Raw genomic sequence first — 26260 nt, 5'->3', positions numbered from 1 at the left:
TCTGGCTGCCTTATTTTTTCTGGCAGTCTCTGCTTACTTCGCAGGAAACACTCATTCAGTCACCCACAATGAGTAAGCAGCTCTTAGGATACATCTGCAAACAACAGCTATTCAGAAGGTGAGCTTTTCATCTCTCACAGTTCAGCACAAAACCTTCACAACACACAGCTGCTCAGATATGCTCTACTGTCTTTCTTGTCTGTTCCTCCTGCAAATTCCACTGGCAAATGCTTATTAGCGCTCTTCATTTTCACTCACTCAGTGGACTATTCCTTTTGTGAACAAATAGTTGCTTTGTTTTTATTATTTAAAGATATATGCTGCTGAATCATTTTGAGTTCCAGTGGCTTATAACAAAATAAAATACAATAAAAACAGCCACCATAAGAAAAACTATAGCTAAAATAAATATAATAAAACCTCTATGATAAGGGGAAAAATGTATTCCACCATCCTCATAACCTCAGATCTCAAAATCTCCCAAAACTGACAGTAATAACAATGAAAAAAAAAACATAATGAAGAATAAGGTCCAGGAAGACTCCTAAGTTGCAGGCTTGACCCTTCAGGGGCTGGGTGACCCTTTCAAGAGACAATACAGGAGCTGACAGAGAACCACTAGAACAAACAGCAACTCTGTCTTCACCAGGTTCAACTTTAGTCTGTTTCATCCCATCCAGACTCTTGAGATTTTCCAAGTACTGGGACAGGAGTCTGAAAGTATCTCCAATTGGGTTCAGGATAGCAATATAAAGCTGCATATCATCAGCATACTGATCCTGAACTGTTGGATCACCTCTCTCCAGCATCTATATATAAATGTTAAACAGAAAGGAGGAGAGAATAAACTCTTAGTGACATCCTGCAAGGAGGTAGCTACCAAGCCACCTTCTTCCCACCATACTACTACTGATTTGAACCACCCGTTGAGATAGAAGTGGAATCACTGTAAATCAGTGCATCCACTCCCCACCCTCTGCAGGTGGTCAAGAAGGATGCTATAACTGATGATATCAAAAGCTACCAAGAGGTCTAAAAGGACCAAGAAGGGTGTACTACAGCCATCAAGATTTCAACAAGACTGCCATCCCAGGCCCAGGCCTGAACCCTGAGTGAAAACAGTCAAAACAATCAGTTTCCCTAGAGTGCTCTGCAGCTGGATCCCCACTGCATCAACAGCCTTTCCCCAGAAACAGGGTGATATTTCTAAAAGACTACTGGTTCAAAGGAGGTTTATCCTTCTAGCTGCTGGCACCGCCCCTCCCAAATCAGAAGGGGCATGGGCCAAGCTTGCAGTCATGCCAAGGACCAACCTATACAATTCCTCAGAATTAATAAGCCAAAAGGAGTCCAGAAAACAGAACTAGTCACCACATCAGCCACTCCCCAGATAGAATCAAGAATCAGAGCAGCCAGGTAGAAGCTCTCTCTGCTCAGCCCTTCCAAGGACAGAATTCACCATCTTAAACAACTCTGCCAGCTGGTAGCCTGCTAACACAATAATGGAAGAAAAGTAATTACTCTATTATCACCACAGTATAGGTTCAAACTTGAACTGGTACCCATGCTTGATCAGATTCAGTCTTCCTCCACTGGTGTTCTATGCATCATTTCTGATGTTTTATCTCTCCCAATATTCCTCAGAGAACTAAGGTGCACTCCAGGGTCAGCACACAGAAAAAGACTGCTTGGGAGCAATTTCACTGAAAGCCCAGGTCAGAGGCTAACCAGGCAATTGATGGAACAGACTGGCAGATCATTGGGAAATTCCTCATGTTGTCTAGAAAGTTTCCAGAGCCATTAGGGGCTTGGGGCAAAGCTCTTAATGGGTCACATACTGCAGAGATCCCATGTACCAGCAACTTAACTGAACCAAAAATCATGGCAAAGGAGTAGATGCAATGCCTTCCATATTTAGATCACCAAGCAACTGTCCAAAGTGAAAATAAGGTGTAATGTATGGCCCCAGCACATGTTGGGCACAAATTACTTGAGAACAGCCCATGGTTGCTCACTGGCTCTTTTTATCCCTGCCCCTAGGATATGAGGATTGAAGTAGCCCAGCCCCCAAAATTATGGAGAGTCCAACAACATCTCAAAGATCAAATCTAGGAAACCAGAGAGGGAAACAATTGGGCAGCAGGGTGGCTGGTACATCAGAAGGGTATTCAGGGTTTTCTATAACCAGCTCAAAGTGAAGCCAGTCATCCTCTGCCACCTCAGGAGCAATGTCCCTGTTCATGGATGAGTTATCCCATAAGATCAACACTGCCCCAACTCCTTTGGCTTGAGCCCAAGGCTACCACAGGACCTAAAACATGGGGGGGGGGGAAATTCTAAGAGGGTAATATTGCCATCCTCACCCAATGATGACTCAGTAATACAAACCAGGTTTACTCACTCACCCAGAATGTCATGGATGAATACACTCTTGTGATGAATGGGCCTGGTGTTTACCAGCCAAGACTGCCATTTTTCCAACTTCCAGGACCCAAGATTAGAGCTTCCAAGCCAGAAGTGGAGATAGATATATGTATTATATTGCACTGATAACAGATAGTGGAAATTTGGTCCTATTTTATGTCTGGGAAACACTAAGACACAGATTACTAGCCCAAGACAGTGAACAAAACTGCTAAGACATACCAAGCCATTGCAACCTTCCTTTTCTTCACAGTCTTAGAATGAAGAAGCGAAAGTTCCAAATGATTTTATCTAAAACCATTAAGCACTGACTCTCATGTTCATTTCCAGAATACTAAAACCAGGAAATACTTTCTACTCCCCCCCCCCATTATAAATCCATTATGTCAATTTTCTTCTGTAAGCTGTTTGGGGAAAAAAGGATTCTTTTTTCATAGTTCTTCGTTTTAGTATACGCAGTCTGTTTATTATCCAGTCCCATTCTGAACTTTACGAGCTTGGCCTCTTAACTTTCCAGGAACATGGAAAGAAAAGTATGTAAAGATTGTCCCTTCCTTATCATGAATTATAACAATTTCAGGAAGCCATTGCCTCCAAGCACATACTAAACATGGAATAGTGATTCATTAATATAAGTAAGGGCTTAAACTGAGAGATATTTTTCTGCACAAAAAAATATTCTGTGCCTGCATTACATTAGCCGCCAGAGAAAGGATGTTTTAAAAGGAGATCAGCAAATTGCCAACCCAATGAAAAAAAGTTCTTTGTCAAAGTATATGAAGGGTATAAACAGCAAAAACAAAAAACAAAAAACGAACATGTCTTTTTTCCTGGAATTTAATCCCACTCTCATTTTAAATTTTTATTGATTTCCCAGCAGTGGGCTTTCACACTGGTTCCTTTTCTTTTTCTTATTTCAAGCCTTTAATTTATTTAACTTAACTATAGCTTTTTTCTTTTCTCCATTTTGCTTATCCCTGCATGAATGGTATGAATGTAACAGTGGCTTGAGAGCAGCGGTTCCAGATCTGGGCTGCAAAACTCCTGATCATTACACAGTACAGAGTTTTCTGTATCTCTAAGTGATCATCCAGACTGTTTTTATCTCAGGTGTGGTAGCCCTGCCTGGGAGAAGTAGAGAGCAAGGCCATAGTAAAAACTGCCCATTAGTATCTAAGATTGCTTTCCTATGCATATAACACTAAGCTAGGTTTCTTTCTAACTTTGGTCACTTGATGTGTTTTTACACAAAGCTATCATTTATTTTTACGATAAGCCGTAACTTGGAACTGATTTATCTTGGCTTTTATTTATATATTTTATTTAACATTTATCCATGTTAAAACCAATGTGGTTATTACATTTTGAGCCAGAATCCTAGTTTATATCTTGTTTGTTCTCATGCCTTATGTCATAAGTACAATACTGTGCAAAAGTTTTAGGCAGGTATGAAAAAATGTTGTAAAGTAAGAATGCTTTCAAAAATATATATTATAATTGTTTGTTTATCAGTTTACAAAATGCAAAGTGAGCGAACAGAAGAAAAATCCAAATCAAATCAATATTTGGTGTGACCACCCTTTGCCTTCAAAACAGCATCAATTCTTCTAGGTACACTTGCACACAGTTTTTGAAGGAACTCGGCAGGTAGGTTGTTCCAAACATCTTGCAGAACTAACCACAGATCTCCTGTGGATGTAGGCTGCCTCAAATCCTTCTGTCTCTTCATGTAATCCCAGACACTCGATGATGCTGAGATCAGGGCTCTGTGGGGGCCAAACCATCACTTCCAGGACTCCTTGTTCTTCTTTACTGAAGATAGTTCTTAATGACATTGGCTGTATGTTTGGGGTCAGTGTCCTGCTGCAGAATAAATTTGGGGCCAATCACACACCTCCCTGATGGTCTGGCATGATGGATAAGTATCTGCCTGTATTTCTCAGCATTGAGGACACCATTGATCCTGACCAAATCTCCAACTCCATTTGCAGAAATGCAGCCCCAAACTTGCAAGGAACCTCCACCATGCTTCAGTGTTGCCTGCAGACACTCATTATTGTACCACTCTCCAGCCCTTCGGCGAACAAACTGCCTCCTGCTACAGCCAAATCTTTCAAATTTTGACTCACCAGTCCAGAGCACCTACTGCCATTTTTCTGCACCTCACTTCCTATGTTTTCATGCATAGTTGAGTCACTTAGCCTTGTTTCCACGTCAGAGGTATGGCTTTTTGGCCGCAATTCTTCCATGAAGACCACTTGTGACCAGACTTCTCTGGACAGTTGATGGGTATACCAGGGTCCCACTGGTTTCCATCAGTTCTGTGCTGATGGCACTGCTGGACATCTTCTCATGTCAAAGGGAAGTAAGCATGATGTGTCTTTCATCTGCTGCATTAAGTTTCCTTAGCCAACCACTGCATCTACAGTCCTCAACATTGCCTGTTTCTTTGCACTTCTTCAAAAGAGCTTGAACAGCACATCTTGAAACCCCAGTCTGCTTTGCAATTTTTGCCTGGGAGAGACCTTGCTGATGCAGTAGATCTACCTTGTGTCTTGTTGCTGTGCTAAGTCTTGCCATGGTGTATGACCTGTGACATGAAACCATCTTCCACAACCTCACCTTAGTAGCAGAGTTTGGCTGTTCCTCACCCAGTTTTAAGCCTCCTACACAGCTGTTTCTGTTTCAGTTAATGACTGTGTTTCAACCTTCATATGAAATTGATGATCATTAGCACCTGCTTGGTATAATTGGTTAATCATACACCTGACTCTAATCCTACAAGATCCCTGACTTTGTGCAAGTGTACAAGTATAAGAATTGATGCTGGTTTGAAGCCAAAGGGTAGTCACACCAAATATTGATTTGATTTAGATGTTTCTTCTGTTTGCTCACTTTGCATTTTGTAAACTGATAAACACAAACAATTACAATATATATTTTTGAAAGCATTCTTACTTTACAGCATTTTTTCACACCTGCCTAAAACCTTTGCACAGTACTGTATATGAACTGGACAAGAACAGTCCAAAAACAACCCTTCTCATGTGAGAATGCTTGAGAATTTACAAGATTCCTCATGAGATTTTGGCCATTTTTAATTTTTATCTGGGAGTGCTCAAATGCCCTAATAAATCCCTGCCTTTAGATAAAAAAGCAAGAAGGCAACGTTCAGTCTTATTCCTCAGCAGCATACTCCTTTCCTGGTTTATATTTTCTCCAATTAGAATGGAATGGTGCAAAGTCCTTTGATACCCCTGAGTACATACTTTGAGGTTGGCTATGGCTACCCAGCTTTTAAGTATTCTTCACCAAGAGCAAATCCCTCTGGACTGACTGCCTCAAAAGATCACATGAATGTCACATGATGTCAGACTTCTGCTCTCTTCTGCTCCTTATTCAGTTTTTCTGTGTGGTGTATCTACACTGACTTTCCTGTTCACAAATCTATAAGGATTTTAGCTGATTATAAAACTGGGCTTGTCATAGTTTGTTTTTTGTCATGAGTGCAACTGTGGCTTTCAGGCAATATAAGCTAACCTCTATGGGTAATAATGTGGTCTTCCATCAACACATGAGTCCTTGAACTCCAATCCACAGCCTAAGAAGGGGTGCTCCAATAGTCCAGGTTGGTGAGATTTGGATCAGACCCAGCTTTCCTGGCTTTTTCTAATATCTTCTTGGTCATCTTATAGCGGATTCCACTTTCTCACTATTTTGGGGTTAAGCATTTCTCCTGGGAAGCCCTACATTCTTCTGATACAAATTGTGTATCAACTATTCCATCGTAAGCATCCTTATGACTGATAACAAAAAGATTTGTTATCAGGAAGTGAATGTATTTCCCCCAGTTTGGAAAAATAGTCCATAGTCATAAGTCATATATTCTTCTCCAGCTATGTAAAGAAAGGGTCAACTTGTTATCTTGTCGGAATTCAGGATCTTCTTCTGCTACGTGTTCCACAATGACTTGTACATCTTGTACTATGTTTTGCATTATTTCAGTTGTTTATTCATGCCAGGCCAGTATACACATTGTTGTGCTTTTTGAAGACAGCTTTCAATTCCATCTGTCCAGCTGCAGGCCTCAGGAGGTAGAAGTCCTGAATACAATCATTCAGAAAGATGAGTGTTACAAAGTGTCTGCAAGCATGCCAGGTTAATTTGTCAGACATATTCACTCTGGTTTGGACATGAGTTGGGCAGAGTCTGCAGTGATGAGCAAGACAAGGTTGTGTGCTATTATCTGGGATTCTTCTGAGCTTATAGAGCCCAAGGAGGTGGATAGGATGCTGTATCGTATGAATCCCACCACCAGTGGGCTGGATTCATTAATTGCTGGTGGATTACCTTTGCCAGGATCAAAAGTACCCCTCTTGCTAGTGTTGTCTTCCTTGGCATGGTATCTTCCTGGACCATCTGCAAGAGTTGGAAGTCAGTGTCACCATTTTACATGAGTTCCATTGGAGTGCTTGACTCCATAATTGATCCAATCAAACCCTATGTTATTTAACATCCATATGAAGCCACTTGAAAGAGGTCAATCATTAGTTTGGGTTGAAGTATTATCAGTCTGCTGACAATATCCAATTTGTATTGCCTTCCTAGGCAAAGCTGGAAATGCTGTGGAAAGCTTGACCCAGTGACTGGTTTTGCTCTTGGGGCAAAACAAGTTCAGATTAAATCCTACCAAGACTCATGTTAATTGTGGTAGTTACTCTAAACAGGATTGTTCTCCAGACAAAGGAATTGAATCAAGACTTGGCAGTCCTCTTGAATTCACAGTTCCTGCTTAAACATCAGGTGGTGGTCTCTTGGAAGGTCTTTGGTGAGCCATTTGTGACTTTACCTGGAACAGATGCCATGGCAATGATAACTAATGCACTGATCACCATATGGCTGGATTACTGCAACACAGCCTTACAAGATGTCCCAGAAACTGCAACTGGTTCAGAATGCAATGACTGCTGTCAGGGGAATCCTACCATTGCAGGATAACAGCAATTCTGAGGTTTCCGATGGCACTAGTTACCCATATGTTTCCAGGGCCAATTCAAAGTGCTACAAAATCTGTTTACAGCACAGCATTAGGTTACATTAGGCCTTGACAAAATTGATTCTGCCAGTTGAAGCAGCTTGAGAGGGCCTGCTGAGAGTCACCATGGGAAGTAAATGGGACTTGGTTAGGTGGCAGACTTTCCCTGCTCTTATGCTCTGGAACATCCTTTTCCCAGAGATACTCACAGTGCCCTCTTTCCTTGTTTTACTCATTAGTGTGCGTGCGTGTGTGTGTAATTTTTTAAAAAATTGTTCCTTTCAACTTTTCTGTCTTGGTACACCTCCCAGATACTCATGATTGGGATGGTCTACAAATATTGTAAATAAGTAAATTCATTAATTTATATTTTTTATATTCGCCTGATTGCTTGCTGTTTCCTGTTTGATCAGCCACTTTTCTTTTTTGGTGCTGCTCATTTTTCCTGGCTATGTCTATTTTTGAATGCATCCCCCTATATTCCCCACAAAACTGAATGAAAGTCTCAGTCAAAAGCATTGCTGGGCCCCTGATGTCGATGATGATGATGATGTACCAGCCATATGTTTAATTCTTCCAAATATACTGTATGTTCAGTCAAAAATATAATATTTGAATAATAGAGGGTGAATATCCTCTATATTGCTATATAGGCTATATTGGTATATCCTATATATTCCAAATATACATAATTTGAATGACAAAGCTGCAGTAGAACTTCCTTTTTTTTCCTTCAGAAGTTACAAAGAAAAGTTGGAAAAGTTCTGAGCAAAGGGGGTTGAACCAAATACACTGGTCCATCTCTTCAATGCCTGGTCATCTGACTGCAGGCTCAAAAAAGAGCACCTCACTGGCTTCTCTTACAGGAAGCTTCACAAGGCACCAGAAAGCAGGAAAGAACCAGATATGATTTATCTCCTCCCTTCTTACCTAGCCAAGACCAAGATTTAAATTTATCTAAGCCTATGTTGATTTTTCACATGCTTTGGATTATCAATAACAAAATGTTTTCAGAAATCAGACTGATGTCTGAACACTCTCTAGGCATAATGTTAGAATAAGATAGTTACATATCATAATCCTCCTCATTTCATGTTAGTCACAGGCGTTGTAGGGCCTCTACAGTCCTGGAAAAGGTGCTGATTCATAGCCTAAATGAAAGATGAGCAGCAGTGGTTGGAATACTGTACAGGAGAAAACCTCATGGGAAGGAGATCTAGTTTGCACTCCAAAACTGAAGCTGAAATACTTCTCTTATTCCTCCACCTCACTGCCCTGGAAGAGACTTCTCACTTGGGAGCGCTCTTAGCTCGTCCATCCAGTTCCACAAGGTGTTTTGTTTTGTTTTTTTAAGTTCATTTCAGGCTCAGCTTGATGCTCCCAGGTGGCAGTTTAACACTAACTTTTCAATCAGAGTGTGACTCAATCAGGCACAGAGTAACAACAACAACAACAGGGACCATTAACATGCAAAGTTGCATGCCAGCAGGAAAGAGAGGAAATGCAGGCAGAGGGAAATCAAGAATGCCCACTGAGAGGTGTGAGGAATGGTGGGGAGGGAAAAGATAGAGGATAATTACTGGATTTGAATGGGAATCCAATACTGGTATTTGACAAATACTACAAATGCCAATATTCCACACCATTGCCCAAAGAGAGGTGGCAGGCAATGTTCATTTAAAAAAAGAATTTGTTGTTTATATTTAAAAAACATATTTGTTACAGGTTATTATTGATTTTATGAACTTCCCAATTGGCACAATTTGTTGAAGATGGTGGGAGGAATGAAGGTGACATCTACACATTATTTGCAGGAAAGGATTGTTGATACATGTTTGTGACCACGTATTCAAAGCATTTTAAAGAGGAAGCAAGGCAAAAGAATTTCAAGCAATGTGGCCAATTTCTTTTCAGTTCTATTCATGAAATAATTTTCTGGACCTTTTTCTTTTTATTATTACCATTATTACCAATTTTGAAATTATAATATGTTGTTAATACTGTTATATATATCTACTGTATATGGGTCCCAATATCAGATTCAGAAAGTTGGTCTTGAAAAACACGATGACTGATGGTAGTAAAGGCAGCTGAGGGGTCCAAGGGGCGCTCCTCCAATATTTCTCTTTGGAAAGATCATCCCCCAAAATGACAAAGGCAGTTTCTCTTCCAAACTGAACCCAAAGTTAGATTGAATAAATTTAGCTTCATCCAAAAGTGTCTGAATGTTGACCGCAGCCATTTGCTTCAACACCCTATTGAAGAACAGAATATTAGCAATAGGCCCATAATTATTCACTACTCTTGGGGCCAAGGAAAACTTCTTCAGGAGAAGTCTTGATGACAGACTTTCAGAGAGGTTGATGCCACTATCTTTCTAATTAAGGAAGAATTAACAATCTCATGGATCCAACTAGCCATCTTCTCTTTACTAGGTCTAACAAACCAAAGCAGGAGTGAACATACAAGAAGTTTGTCAAACTTATTCAAGGGCTTTCTTTGCATCCCCAGTCTCAACAACTGGAAACCATCCAATACAAACGAATGGTCTGGATGTAACTGTGCTAATCATGTAATCAAAGCCATGCCAAATGGGCATGACATTACCTTCAAAGGTAATCATGCAAATTTATCACCATAGGCTGCTGGGGCTATAATCTGGTCTCTTTCAAGGCCCGAACCTTACTGAAACATTCCCATTGCTGCAAAAATGCAGTAGAGGAGAAAAAGAACTACTTCCTTATTGCCCTCAGCACTAAAGTATAGTTCAAAAATTAGGAGGTTGGACTGGATGAACTCCAAAGTCCTTTCCTTCATTCTCTAATTCTTAAGTTCCACCAGATGCAGTGTAAGATTTCCTTCATTTATATTCCAGCTGTTATCTCTTGCTTCATTGCTCTCAGCCCAAGGTATACCAAGGAGCTAATTTGGCTCTGACAAATAGGGGAAGATCCAGTGTCAATTGTCTGGGTCAATTCTGTGTTCCACAGGGTGACCAGAGCTTCACCACAAACACTAACCATATCAACTAGAAAATGCCCTAAAGCCTTCCAGAAACCATTGCAGTCAATTAGCCTCTGGGGGCGTACCATCCTAAGTGGTTTTCCATACTTGCAGAAGGAAAAAGCCATCAAAGGCCTACAACTGAACACCGTGAGAGGGATAGATACTAGGAGTTAATTCCCATGTTAGATGTGATTAAACATAGTAAAATTACATTTAAATAAAAATGCCAACCAAATACCCAACAAGTGCCCAAGCTGACTCTTGAGTGCCTAAAGATTCCAAAAATAAAAATAGAAAATACAGCATGATTGCTGTTTATTGTGAGGCTGAGAATATACTATCATACAAGTAGATATGGATGTAAATACAGTGCTCAACTAAAATAAAAGTAGTATAATTGACAAAAGAAAGGATCTTATTCCTTTTCAGCTTAGCTGATGGAATGGTTTGATGAAGGCCGTGCTCGGGGAGATTAGCATTTCCTTAGCCCCCAGCAGGAGTGTGGGAAGGTTAAGAAGATGAGACTGGCACCACCCTAAGGAATTCACGGTGTTTGGGCTTACTGGCTTGGGAAGTTTAGATTCAGTCTGGAGAGATTCTGTCTTTGAGGTGGAAGCTAATAAATGCAACAGAACTGTATTTGTACTGTCTTGTGGAGTTCCTTGGGCTGAACCCAACAGCGGCTCACATTAAGCAGAATGTTGGTGGTTTCATTGCTCTTCAGTTCTGGGGTCTGCTTTCCTTAGTGAATACTGGAATACAAGAGCCTCTAGGGCTTTTTTTTTCACACACACCCCCCATCTATAAAGTGAAGGTAAAAACATCTCTAAAGAAGTTATAAAAACCAGTTATTTCTGAAATATTTGGATCCACTGATTAACGTTTCCAACAAAAGACTGCAAATAGAATTTTTCCCCAGTATTTGCCTGACCAAAATAGGCATCTATCATGAGAGTTGTTTGTGACATTTTGCGATATTCCTTCTCCCTGATTTATTATTAGTTTTTATTCCTGTTCCACATTCCATCCCTATTTTAAGCCTTTGGGGGATGCAAAATATGATGAATGCTAGAGGAAGAAAACCAATGGCACAGGTTGATCTTTCCTGAAACCTGAAGATCAGCCTTGCTGGAACAAATGGGTTCCACTGCTGGGGCTTTAATCAGCCTGAAATCCGCTCACTGGTGGCTGGGCAGAGAAGAGATCCGGGGCCCAGGCTGCCCTGACCTAATGCAGCTCAGCCGCAGTCCTTAAGCAGCCAGTTTTATCAGAGATTATTGCTGCACTTACACAGGGCACCTGCAAAATGCTATGCTTTAGAAGGGATTAGAGCTGAAGGAAACAGTGCTTCAAAAGAGAAATAACACAAAGAAGGATGTGGAGAGACAAGAGGGGGGTGTGCTGGGCTGGGCAGAGGTTAGCCATTGTTCCTTCTCTTCCATGTTGCTGCCATCTTGCCTCTGTTTTCCACCCTCAGTCTTGCTTCCCAACCAGCATCACCTGGCCCAGCTGCAACTCTAAAAAGGACAGATTCATGCAAGCCAATTTTGGGCATGTTTTCTGAGAAGTCCACTGGATGCATCCTTCATGTTAACTTGAACACTGTCTGCAATGTACCCCAGTTGTTTGATTGATTTTAAAGTGAGATAAATGCCATGCAGTGCTAATAACACTGCTTGGAAACAATTTTTCCCCAAACTTACAAACATTACACTTTTTATAAGAAAAAGTGCAGTTTTAAAATAGTTTTTAAAAATCTAATTTAACCGAATTACTAATTTATGCTAACTTTTACTGGATTTTTTAAAGCTTGTTTTTTAGTACTTTTAATATTAGGTGTGTAGTCATCTTTTTAGAATGAAATCACAGAATTTAGGTTTGGAATAAAGTCCCCCCCCCCTTTTTTTTTCTTGCTGAATCTGTGTCCCAAATTGTCTTGGTCTCTGTGGAGGATACATAAGACAGACATATTTAAATAAGCAAACAGGCAATTAAAAGACTTCTTCTTGTCCAGGGTGACTCACAATGTGATCTACTACTATTCTACTACATCTGCACAGTGGAGGACACAGCCAGACAGCCTCATTGAACTACAGTTCTCCATTCCTTAAGCCAACAAAAAATATGCTGGCATAAAATTTGCTGCTCTGATGGCCAAGCTCTATTCTGCCTATGAAATGAGGCCAGAAAATAGTACTGTACTTACAGTTTTAATGTAAGAAAGTCAAGGGAAATTATTAGTGGATTCTCCTGAGTTGTGTTTCCTCTCCAAGGGAAAAACAACCACTGTTGTTGAATGGGATGGGATGGGGCTTGGTCAAGAGTAAGCAGGTGCTTGGCATAGCAGGTTTGCCCAACTAACAGATAGCAGGCACAGAGGTGCTCTCTGGCTGCAACTTTTCAGTTGAGCTATTTCTGAACATGGTCTAGAACACTTCTGATAAGGCTAAACCCATGTCCAAATATACCACAGCTGGGAGAGGGTTGGCAAGGAGGAAGAGCATGGGCTGAAGCTGGTAGGAAATGGAGCTCTCCTGATTCTCCAAGAAACTCCCTCTCTCTTCTGCATTTGCCATCTGGCAGCCAAACTAATTTTGGACACAGGCTTAGCACTTTTTCAAAAGAGCCCCTAACTTGTGTATATAAGTAGCCTGCAGAATTGACCAGCCCTTCAGAAAGCCTTGATTGGGCACTGCATGGGCAGCCTCTCTAATCTCTTCTGCAACCCCCCCCCCCCCGCAAAATGGCCATCAGTACCCAGCAACTGGAGAGGAGGTGGTGTGCCCATAGCAGCCTAAAATAGTTAATAGGACCTACACATATTTCAGTCCCTGACCATGTCAATGAAATAAGCAAGATTGTTTCCATTGCAGAACTTGTACTATGAAAAAAGGAAAAATTATTTAAGACTGGAATGACTAAAAACAACTCTACTCCTTCTATATTTTGTTTTCTGCCTTCTATACATCTTATCTGATAAAGGCTACGCTAGCATAACATTCTAATCTATAAACCATGCTTAGCAAATCATAATGGCCATGTTAACATATCATAGCAAAGAAAGAAACCACATACAGTTTAACTTGGTGGCCTTGTTCATATAACATGCTAAGACATAATGTCTTTGAACCACAGTTTATGATTTAGCATGCTGTAAGAACATAACCAAAGAGATATTGGAAACCCAGTGTCAACTACTTAAAATGTAGCTAACTTAAAAGTTAAGGCAATTTGACAGTTGAGCCAGTTACCTCTGTGCTGGGTAGAGAAAGGCAAAGGTTGAGTGGGGAAGCTCTAATTTGGATTCCTGCACTGAACAGGGGTTGGACTTCATGGCCACAGTTGCCCTTTCCAACTCTAGGGTTCTAGTAGTGGGATTTCCATGGACTTCAAGCGACTTATTCCTTCAGCTTAACCTACGAAGTGGGAACATCGCTGAAATCATCTTTCTTGACTGAGCTTCAGATTTGTTTGGAGTCATAGTGAAAATCATATAATGTGGCATTAAAAGTAAGAGAGTTCTGTAATACTCTTAATGGGATTAGTTATACCTGAATATTCTTTAACTGCCCCATCATATACAGGGTAATTAAAGAGAATTAAAATACCTCTTTTTAAGTAGTAATAATCCAATGAAAAATATATTTTGGTTTTCCAGTGTTTTGAAATAATTAACCTATAAATTATCAATAAAAACAGAAACAATTTCTTATGTTGGATCTGTATTTAGGAAACATGGATAGTAAACAAAGCTCACCATTCATCACAAAAGACTGTCAGGAGATTTTTCCAACTTTTCAAAAAAAAAAAAAAAGCTTTGACCCAAACACTGAATAATTGGGCATTGCCACCAAACAAGATAATATGTACCAAATTATATTGTCATATAGCTTTTGTAATCTATTGAACTTGATACTTTTATTTTTGTCTGTCTTTGCAAATTGAATAAAAGGTGATAAAGTTAAAAATATCCGGAGGAACCAAAATATATCATAGATGGAGGACTAAGGGTAAGAAGGAGTAGTTTTAGGTTAGAGGCTCCCCTACCTAATGCTTATCATCATCTCCAGCTATCACAATGAAATCAGTTCTCCCTCCTTTTTTCTTCTTAGGTCGTGACATGGCCAGCACAACCTTGCCTGGCTACCCACCACATGTTCCACCAACTGGACAAGGCAGCTACCCAACCTCAACTCTTGCAGGAATGGTGCCTGGTAAGATTTTCTTGGCTTCCCATTTCAGTTTTCTTTAGACAAGTGAATTTTTTTTTTTAAATGCCTTACTTGGAAGGGCGCTTCAGTAGGTTTGATTAGCTCCAGGGGTTTTTTGCTTGATGCTATTTATTTGGTATCTTTCAGCTCTGATTTCCACTGTGATTAAGGAAATCAATCAGTTTTGTTTGCAGCCAAGCAATACATGGAGGTATAAATCCATCAATGGAGTGAGATGACCTCCCACTACTGCCCTGTGCTCCCCCAGCAACATTGAACACATGCAATCACATGTCTCAGCTTCTTCCTGCTTCATTCACATTATTTTAAACAATTAGAAAATTCTCATTTGCTCATGCAACTGAAGCAGGAAAAATTGGGACTTGATATGTTCATTTATACCCAATGGCAGTAGCATGGAATGTCAAGTGTGAGGAGTCATTTACACCCCTTTCTAGGAGAGCTGCTAAGTGGATGGCTGAGTTGCAATATTATTTCTTTCTGGTGGATCCACCTTTCATGGTTTTCAGCACCATGGGCCATCTTTACATCCTTACACATTCTACCTTGGGCCTAATATACAGTATAACGTGCTGCAAGGATTTTTGCTACCAGTCTTTTCCACATTTCACTGGATGGGGTAATCAGAGATTCCAGCTGCAGATAGTATACGGTCCAAGAGTAGCACAGATAATGGGGGGGCGGGGAGGCGAGAGGGCATGTCAATGACTGAGTCTGAATAAACAAAACCCTAAATTCCCTGAATCTGAAGTATCTCAGAAATGTCATTTCTTCCCCCACCAGTACACACACAGAGATCCCTTGTTGTAAATTGCCAGCTGCTACAGAAGCCGTCCTTCAAGCCCTCTGCCATTAAATGTATAACATGGAGAATTTAAAAAACAGGGCCTTCTTAATGGTGTTACTCAAGATTTGGAACAGCCATCCAAAACAGCTCTGCCTGACTTCATTATTTGCTTGTTGTCTGATCCAGCAAATAAATCTCTGGATACCCTTTTTGAGTCTTTTTTTTTCTATTTTAGTCAATCTTAGTCATTTTTATAGTTAGTTTGCTATATATTTGTTTGCTTTGGGTTTTCTTAGTAGCCCTATTTCTATTTTTATGTATATGATATTAAAATACATCATCAGATATCAGAGCAATGCCCCAAGTAATAGACACACAGTGTAGTGCTGCTGAGCAGCTTTCTCTCAGAGGACTGGATTATGATCTAAGATGGCAACAAGATATTTATGGAGGTGCTTTTTATCCAACTCTCTGTTGGGTCACAGTTCTTGTCTAAGGGTTATGAAAACCTGCATGTTTTCTTAAGCATAATCAGTAAACCTTGTTTTTCCTTTCATTTAATCAATTTGATATTGAACTATAGCTGGTAGATCATTGCAATACTTGAAGGAATTGCTCCAGCAATACATTTTTCATTTCTAGGATTATTTCCATGAACAAAACTACAACATACTCAGAATAAATAGCTGAGTTCTAAACCAGGAATCTCCCCACCTAGAGCAGCTTCCAATCGTGGCATCCATGGGAGGGGGTGTATGTGATAAAAAAGGCACATTGGCGGATGCAGCATTGCAATGGAAGTCCCATCCTTTCTGTACATGAGTGCAATATCAACACCCATACAAAAGAGACAAGGCTTACACTGCAATGCTGCATCTACCATCTCACCTTTTTTGACACACACATGGACACTGCTGGCTTCTGACATCACCCAGTCATCATGGAGGCCATAGCAGCACAACTATAGTTGGGTAACTTAGGGGACACCAGAAGTTCATTAATGGAGAAATGGCTGCTTGATAGTTCACAGTGATTGATGGATAGCTGGCAGCTCTCTGTGTATTTGAATGAAATGTCCATGAGAGCTAGAAGCAACAAGGATGAATCTGAATAAATAGAAATTTATAATTTGGAAAAGAGAGAGCAAATAAAATGCTGAGAATTTGCACTCTGAAGGTTCAGACCCTCTTTCCAGGGATTTGAGGAAGGTATGTTGCATGAAAAGAAATAATATTTATTGTTTATTATCACTTAAGCTCTATATTTATTGTTTATTATCACTTAAGCTCTACATATACTGTCATTAAAAAAATACATCGTGCCCAGTACTCCGTCACTCAAAGAACACTAAAACCTGGCAGAGCAGTCCCTCTAATGTTGGAATGCCCATATAAAACCTGTTTCTGCATTATTGCTAATGAGACTGATGAGTAAGTGACCAAGCCTGCTATGTCCAGGGCGCCTTTTGCATTCTGTGTTACCCTACAAGTAGCTGGCCTTTCCTGATTTCTTCCTCTCTGGCATTTTTTCTGGAGCATTTTGAGCTTCAGCAGAAAAGCTCCAGGGCTGCCATGAGCAGGTCACAGCCCTGGCCTTCTCCAAAGAGAGTAGTTAAACAGAATCTAGCATTGATGAGGAAATTACATGTTTCATTAGTGATCAGGAAAGGAGATAACTGGTTCCTCTTGGTCGCAATTGAGCTCAAAAGCTCATTATCCTGCAGCTCGTTTCCTTTAACTCCTTGTCAATAAACATTGTGCACATATGGTGCTTCTGCCTTCCCTTGACTGGTCTGGAGAGAGAGGAAGAGTGAGTGAGAAGTTCTTTACTTAACCTGCACTTCAGAATAAATGTAGAAACAAATTGAGTGACAATATAGAAAAATAAAGGAAGCATTTAAGCCCCCTTTTACATAAACGGGCCTTGTACCTTCCACCTGACCTCTATTGGGAAAGAGCCTGTTGCTTTCTTATTGGGGGTTCTGCTTAGTTTCAACTACCCCAAGGTGAGGAACCTTTTACAACTGCCCTCTCTGCTGGCTGCAATTTGTCACTAGACAAGTCGTGATCTTTCTTAGAGGATTCTTAACACAAACTCCAGAGTAAGTTGCACCTTAAAACCCTTTATTACATTAATGTATTAGACTGAACTTTCTCCCAGTTCTTCATTTTGTCTCCTTTGCCAATCTACCCTTAAGACTTTCCTCTTTGCTGCAGTGTCTCTTGGGACTTGTAGAATTGCACTACAAGATGCCCAGTAGATCTTAGCCCGTATAATTACTTTCCTTTTGTCAGGCACTGATGTAACTTTATTCTCCTTCCCTCTTGTGAATCTTGTGAATGACGCTTACCCTCCTTTGTTCTTCCCAGGGAGTGAATTCTCAGGCAATCCTTACAGCCATCCTCAGTACACAACCTACAATGAGGCCTGGAGGTTCAGCAATCCTGCATTACTAAGTGAGTATCTCCTAAGGTCTGCTGTATCCCTTTCCATCCCTTCCTGTTGCCCTCCTATTTGTCTCTTTGCTTTCTTTTTCCTATTTGTTTCTATCTTACTGGGGACTAAGGGGATCCCCTGAGTGACTTCACAACCTGCCCTCCCACCTGGGCTTTTGAAAAAGTACCATGTGATGCACCTGATCCCAAAGGGTTTGGAGTCTGAGCCCCATGTTACTCTCTCCCAAGATAGCTCATGTTTTCTTATAAATCCAATTATAAATTTATAAATTCAGGTTGCCTGCTTTCCTTTCTTGGGGCAGTCCAGGACTATTGTTGGGATTGTGTTGCTTTAATTACATTTTTTATTCAAAATATTCTAAATCTGTCAAAGCCTCCATAGTGACCTACAGTTTTTTAAAATATTACAAATCAAATCATAACAAAATGAAAGCAAAAACAAAGCATTCTTTAAAACAATATTGGAATCAGAGGCCCTCAAAAATTTCACAAAGTAATAAAAAAAATCTGCATTCTAAAATTGTAGAAACGGAGTCAACCTGACTGTCTATGAGAGGGAATTTTATCGTCAAGATGCTATATAGAAAATGTCTACTCTTGTGACCACCAGGTAGCTTCTCTTGATGGTGGAATATACAATGGGACTTTTACTTATGGAGACAAGTGATGACAATCCCATATGGGAAACATTCTGATCCCAAGCCATTGAGAGTTTTATAAACCAAAACAAATACCTTGAAAAATTGATACCGTGTATAATTGGTTCAAGATTACCAATATATAGTTTCTAAACAATGTGTTATGCAAGAGTCTGGCCAGCTACATTTTCCAACAGCCTAAAGTTTGAATGCAGCTGTTAGAATATATTGCTGTTATGCAATGTACTACATCACAGTGTATAATATGGCCAATATTGGCCAAGTATACAGTTTGCACGTGAACTAAAACTTCTTCATAAGAAATGCAACTTCATCCAAAGCAATTTGTGTTTCTAATCCCATGTTGGCTTATCTGTTGAATAAAAAACATCATTTTTTTTCTGGATGGAAATGCACTTTATTTGTCCAAATCTAATCCCTCTACATCCAAACTATGATTCAGAATCTTATCAGATAGAAAAGAAAAAGAGCATAGCTATTATAAGCCTAGTGACAGGACACAGAACAGGTAAGATAGCTGCATCAATGAATTGCTCCTGATGCATTTTTAAACTACTGTGGCATCTTAAAAACTAACACATGTATTGCTGCAATAACTTTTGTGAGTCATCACCCACTTCATCAGTTACATAACCCTGTGAGACACATATTCATGATACACATGTAGCTATTGTTGGAATGCTAAGAATTGAAAGCAAAAAGTCAGGTGATTACAGTTCTGTCTCTCCTGTTCCCGTCCCTCATGGCCCCTTTCCATTGCTTCTCCCTATACTGCTCCTGCTGTGTGTGTGTGTCCATGCATATCACAGAATTATCCTCCATGCATCTGATGATCTGATGAAGTGGACTGTGATGCACTAAAGACTGGACCATAATAAATATGATAACCTTTAAGGTACCAGACAAGGTCCCAGGTTCAAAAGATTAAATGACTATCATGCTAAGAAAATTTAAATATGGTTTTTTATCAAGGGAAACTGAAATAAAAAATAAAACATATATTTTAATTATAATACTAGCAATCATGTAAGAACAAGTTCTATCCATGGTTTAATATAGCACATTCCATTACTGCGTATTACAAAGTTAAACAAGGTATTTAAAAACTATTTAATATTCTATACACTGATGCATTAACTTTGAAACCTACACATTCACTATAATCTAACAATTCAAAATGTAATGTTTTACTTCCTTTTAACATTGACTAGAAAATATCCTAATTGGATTAATTTCCAACTTGCTTAAAACAACTTGCTGCTCCTCAACCAGGAATGAAGAATTCTAACCTGGTGCCTTAACCACTATACCAAAGATATGATTTATACCATCAAGCCTCCAATACATACTGCCATTTTCTAAATAATTCCTTCTACAAAACAACAACCCATAACTAAGTGCACTAGGTCTGTGCAACACTTTGTTTGAAAGGAAAATGGAGACTTAGAGGATGCAGGAATGTTTACATTGTACCTGTTGATAACTCCTTAAAGTAGCTGCCCTGCAAACAAGATGTACGGTATTTGATTTAAGGAGATCCTTTCAGATGCTGTGTGTGTGCCATGCATGCTCTGAAGCACCTTTTCCCCTTCAAATCTGTAGAGCTTCATAGCCCTAAACAGCATTAATTAGACCCACCAAAATGGCTGAAGTACGCATGCCAGACAGAATTGTTTCCCTCAGTCTGACTGATTATGCTTACCATCCTATAGTCCTGTAGTTGTATCTTTTTCTGTTAGTAAACAGAACACTCAGGCAACCTAGAATGTGTTCCCCACCTTCACTAAATCAAAATAAAGGTTGATTTTAGTTCCTATAATGGATGCCATTTACTACTATGCCATTTTTAGCTGATGTCTTTGCATTCTGCACCCCTAGAAGCACTCATTCAAGTAGAAGCCAAGTGTCACTACCATCTAGCAGAAAGTTTATTTTGGGAGAGCTTAACATAGAATGGATGTTAAGAATGGATGTCCTCAGGATCTAGTCTTTGTGCTCTTTCTCATTCATAAGACCTGTGACTGGCCTTAATTAATCAAGCTCACTCTAAGGTGTTCTGAACCTTCAGGTTTTCTCTCTCTCTCTCTCTTTTTTTTTAATATTCCCCTTGGTGAAGATGGGTGGGTTCTTTATTCCTTAATTGAGAAAGTGGACAGAGCATCCACTGCAGTGAACACTCCCCTAGCAACCAAGTATCCAGAATTTCTGAAAATGGGTCCTAGTCTGAGATTATAGAAATTTACCACTTTTACCACATGATCACAAAGGGCCTGTTCCAAGTCTAAAGACAGAGGTGAGAAAGTTTGGCTATTTGCTAAAGAGGGAGGGAGAAGTTCCATTCCATTCCCAAAGCTCTATCTTGATGATCTTCTGACTGTCCTTTTAGATGATCTCTCCTTGCTTTAGCTCAGCATGACCCACTGTAGACAACTTCTCCTGTATTTTTGTTCTGCTCTTTTGATAAGATCCACTGGCTCACACCACTTCTATGGGTGTCTCAAAGTTCCCCAATAACTCTTTATGTGCTCAGTTTGATGGAGACCAAGTTCCATACAACCCATTCTATTTTTCTCCACTCAGCCTCTGCCTAACCTAACCAGGACCTCAGAGGCCTAACTCTGTGATTTTACCACCAAACTAAAAGGCTGAAAATTAGCTGACTTTGGGCCAGTCCTGTCACTGAATCCAATACTCCCCTTTTCATCAAGACATTTTATATAAACAAGTGGCCAAGGGGTTTTACATTCACATTCCCCCCACACTTTGGGGTGGGGGTGAGAATGTGGCTGCTCTTTCATCTCATTTTGAATTAAAGCAGGGCATGCTGGAGTTGTCCTCCCTACTTCAGGCAAGAGTCTATTCTGAGTTCTCCTGATTTACTCTGAATTTGAGTTTCACAGCAAGTTGGATAATACCCCTATAAAGTTCTGAATACTGAGGAAAAATAATCCTAACTGGATTAAATCTTAGTCGATATGGAATAAAACGGCTAACATTGTAATGCCTTTATATAAAGCTATGAAGCTACACTGTACATTTGCAATACAGTATACATTTCAGGTTTATCCATCTTTAAAAAAAAATGTTACTGAAAAGCTGAAAAAAAACCCACAGAGCAAAATGACTAGGAAGCTAGAGAACCTTCTGTAAAAGGAAAAGCTGCAACATTTGAGAGATTTAGTTTACGTACATACAAAAAAAGCATCTACACATGATTTACTATTTCTGACCTCATAGGGGCCATCCTAAAGACAGATTTCATTTCAAAGCAATGAGATTTAACTTTATTTCTCCCAGATTAAACAGAGACCAAGATTTCTTATTACACTGCATGTGTTAACTAGCTCATCAGTGCAAAAATGTCACACCTAACTACTGTTTTGTTTATGGTCTCTATCCATCTCAACTACTCTTTCACCATTCCCCCCATCTTTCTCCTTTTAGTCTTTAAGATGCTACAAAACTCATCCTTGTTTTTGCTGCAAGAATCTAATGAGGCTTCCCTTCTGGGATATATTAGCAACTACTTCGTTTCCCAGTTCACCCATCTTTAAAACATTAATGTTAATGAGCTCCCTCACAGGACTTTTGCAATGAACAGGAGGTTGGACTTGATGGTTTAAATGACCCCTTCCAACTTAATTCTTTAATGTAATGAATTAAGAATTACATATTTCTTATAATATACAATATACAAATATTTTTGTTAATTACATTTCTGTAGTAATTGCTAATGTAGGTCCATTATGTGGACACTCCAAAAGTATAAACCACAAAGCATAGATTTCTTTAAAATTATTGGGAGTGTGCACACCCACTAATAACATATATTATGTGTCATAGTCTGCAATTGCATTTAGCAGCTATTACATATGTGTAATCTCATATTTTGTGTGCCTTATTTTTTAATTTAAAAAATTAAAGCTTCATAAAATAAAATCCAGTCCTTAAGATCAGCTACCAAGGTTCTTTGAATAAATCTGTCTCATCTTGACCTTTATACAGTTTATTCAGAGATGTCTTTAGCCCAATCAACAATTTTATTGCCTGTTTTTAAGCTCCATTTTTAGATCTGTTCTAACCCTGATTTTGGTTATCAAATATCTGATACGATTCACTGAGATTTGGTTTGCACAGATCTGGCAGATTTTTTATCTTAAAAAAGTACTTTGGTATTTCATGTACCTCCCCAGAATGGAAAGTATTTCAGAAGTCCAAACAATAGAACTGCTTACATTTTCTGCATGCTTCTGACTAAGCTGGGCATTTCTGCTAATGGAATTAGAAAAGGGGCAATATTGTTAGATTCCCTCCTACCCTTGCAAGTTTCTAAATTTCTCCATGTGGATCGAGTACTATCCAGAATGTTATTGGAGATTTCACTGGGAGTGAGAAGAATCAATAAAAATTGTTTTATTTTTAAATTGATTTTTATTTAATCACTTTTTAAGGCCACCCACTTATTAAAGACTCTGGGAGGCTTATAGAGGGCTGACACAGTAAAAAGAAAATCCCAACTATTAAAAGAACAGCCATGCTGGAAGGAACAAATTATATGTATTGTACAGTTGCCAGTAGTTAGCAGGACCACACATGAATCTAACTCAGAGCCTGCCTGGTTCTTGTTTCCCCCTTCTGCTGGGTGGAATGTCTTGATGAGTAGCGCTCTGATCAGGTATGCTTCTCCAGAGGAACTACTGGATCCAAGCCAAAGCTCTTGTATATCACAGACTCACATGGAACAGTATGTTAAAGCAACACACCTTTGTAATCTTAGTGAAGGGACTAAGAGGGACACAGGATAAGAGACAATTCTAATATGATGCAAGTTATCTAGATGGTTCAACCAAATAGAACTCACATGGAATCTAGAATGGAAAGCTCTACAACAAGCTTCTTTGTGTATGATAAGCACTAGATAATCCAACTAATTTAGCTTCCCATGCATGATATACTACATATATACTGTGTATGTTGTTTTCCTATTCTACATCTAGACCATTAAGGAATCCCCATTTCCAGATTTCTATTTCTGGTTCCTTTTAATATGCTTTCTTTCTTTTTCTTTCTTTTTCTTTTTTTCTTATTTTTTTTCTTATTTTATTTTACTGTATGTCCTTTCAATCAGTCCATTCTTCTCCTGTGTTAACTTTCAGGTTCCCCTTATTATTATAGTGCCACATCCCGGGGCTCCGCACCTCCCACTGCTGCCGCTGCCTATGACCGCCACTAGTTACCATGGAAACCACATGAAACTGCAGGGTGACAGCCTAGGCCTCCATATTGTACCTGTCTGATGGACATTCTGCACCACCTGGAAGAAGACAACATCCCTCCCTTCCCCCTTCTACCCCTCACTATTCTTTCAGACTGCAGAATTTACTGTCAACACAAGATTGAAAATGTCATGTCCCTTGCAGTCTAGCCAAGCTACTCCATTGGGTGATGGCAAAACCAAGTTTGTGGCCAGTGGTTCTGCTGTCACTGCAGTACTTCAGACTCCTCCTTGGTGAATTCTTCAGTTCCTTCCACACGAGGCTTCTCTAACTGTAAGAAGAATATAACTTGTGGAGAGTGGCGTGGGCAGGCAGTAGCAGAGGTGAATGCTGCTTATAATTCATTGTTCCCCCCTAAGATGATCTTCTATGAAAAACAACTCAGAATGATCAACAGTCAAATTTCCAGAAGCCTGAGGGAACCATGTGGCTCAGCTAATGAAGGGGGAAAGACTCTGCATCATCCACTGTGTTTCACAAAAGTTTCCTTGTGTGGTACATTTCCTCCCATTCCTCTATAGGTTGGTTGAAGTAATTAGGCCTTGCTTTCTTCTCAATGTCACCTGAAGATTGACCATTTCCATCCTGTTTGTCATAATCTTACAAGCTGAAGGTGAACAAGCAATCACACTCATAAAACATATACAGAGTCAAGTCAGATAGGAGGATGGAGTGATGTCAACCAACCATCAAAATGAAGAACTATACAAGTGGATATATAAATATAACTGTTTTTAATGCTTTGTCCTGAAAGTCTATAAATGGAGGGGGAAAATAAACAAAACCCCAGTTTTCTAAAAAAGTCATGACAGAATAAGCTGAAATACCACCCCAACTTCAGTGATAGACACATTTTCCTGGGTTTCATTCTTTTCCTATTATGCACACAGGAATGAATATTCACATATGGCAGAGAGGAGAGCAAGTGCATTTTGTGGGCAGCTATCTGCACAATATACAAATTTGGCAACAGTTAGGAAGGAAAAAATTAAAGCATCCATCCTATGCACAACATATATTTGATTAGTTGCCAGCCAAAATATATTGCTTTTTGCTGGTGAATATAACAGTTGGGCAACTGACAATGAACCTAAACAATTCTGTATAGAATTGGGATTGTTTTTTGGTTCTCTATCTTTTAGTTTCTGCCATTCATATAGAAACATCAGGATGGAATAAAGGCGTGAGAAGTGCTGTACTGCAAAAGAAATGTTGGAATGCAGAAAAAACAGATTTCACTTCCAGAATGTTATGCCTTCTCTTCTTATTTACAATCACAAAAGAAAGGGCACACACCAGCAGCAGGTTTACAACTTGGTCACAACTTGATTTGAGAATGGGCAGATAAGCGATCGTGCCAATGCCAATTCATGCCAAATCTAAAATTTCAAAATCACATTTAAGCTTGCCATCTAATGGAATACAATCAGATTCAAGATCAACCTCTACCATTATCCAAGCAGTTAAGGAGAACTTCTGTTAGAGAACTATTTATTTATTTATAAAATAGTTCTCTAACAGAAGGCCATGTATCCTACCACCTATCTTGATCAAGGAGCTGGTTTTTCTGCCATGCCATAGCTCTCCCCTCCCTAGCCAATTGCTCAAGCCTGCTATTCTGTGTGAAGTATTTTGAAGGCCCCTCCCCCGCCCCGCTGCCACCTAGTTGAACATATGTTTTCTGTTTCCTTGCGGTTGCCCAAATCTGTTGGGGGCTTCGCTCTGGCCCATTGCATCTCAAATGCTAATACCATGGGCTTCCTTCTGCTCTGCTTCTTGGCTTCCTTCCCTTTTATTGAAATAAAAAGTTATAAGATACATAATAAAAGAAATTTTAAAACTCAAATTTGTGAAAACTTGAATACATCTAGCAGGGTATTGTCCTCAGAGGAGGGAGAAGAAAAACCTACTCCCCTTTTACCAGAGTGAGGATCGTGAAGAAAATGCATTCCCATCCCACAAAAGTGACAAGTGATGGCATGGGATGGCTCTTACAGTTAAACAATTCATCTCCAAAGCCTCTCCTTATGTGTTCTAATTCTCATGTAATTCTCCCTTAACAACTGGCATGCAAATGAAGGGGATCTTTTAATCAGGTTTTTTATGAGTTACCACAGCAGTTCCCTTGTTCGCTGAGCTGCATTTGGAGTCTTGAGATTTTAGCTTAACTTAATATTCTACAAAAGGTTGCTATCTTGGAGGAATGAATTTGTGTTTTATTCCCCATCTCTTGATGATGGCATCCACTTAAGTTCCATAACTATCTTATCTCTTCTTGCCATAACAATATAAAGTATTCCATTATTAAAATATCCTCATTTATGCAATTTTTCATATCAGAATGTAAGAATTTCTCAAATCATATAAAATGTGGATGGAACATTA

The 26260-nt window shown here is 39.5% G+C and overlaps 1 protein-coding gene across 1 annotated transcript in view; it reads left to right on the top strand.

The window, feature by feature from the left end:
• Positions 1 to 25675, top strand: part of PAX2 (paired box 2) — a 151713-nt gene extending 126038 nt beyond the window's left edge. Inside the window, exons 8-10 of the mRNA XM_025169493.2 lie at positions 14578 to 14679; positions 17854 to 17940; positions 23756 to 25675. Of these exons, the coding sequence (XP_025025261.2) occupies positions 14578 to 14679; positions 17854 to 17940; positions 23756 to 23832 (266 nt within the window). The 3' untranslated portion in view covers positions 23833 to 25675. The remainder of the gene's footprint in view (positions 1 to 14577; positions 14680 to 17853; positions 17941 to 23755) is intronic.
• The last annotated feature ends 585 nt before the right edge of the window (positions 25676 to 26260 follow it).

The sequence above is a fragment of the Python bivittatus genome, unplaced genomic scaffold, assembly GCF_059951505.1.
Source record: "Python bivittatus isolate LINGU-HERP-01145 unplaced genomic scaffold, Pbiv_v1 ctg000400_np1212, whole genome shotgun sequence".
Lineage (NCBI taxonomy): Eukaryota > Metazoa > Chordata > Lepidosauria > Squamata > Pythonidae > Python > Python bivittatus.
Note: the sequence above shows the minus strand (reverse complement) of the source record. Positions and strands in the feature narration are given on the sequence as shown.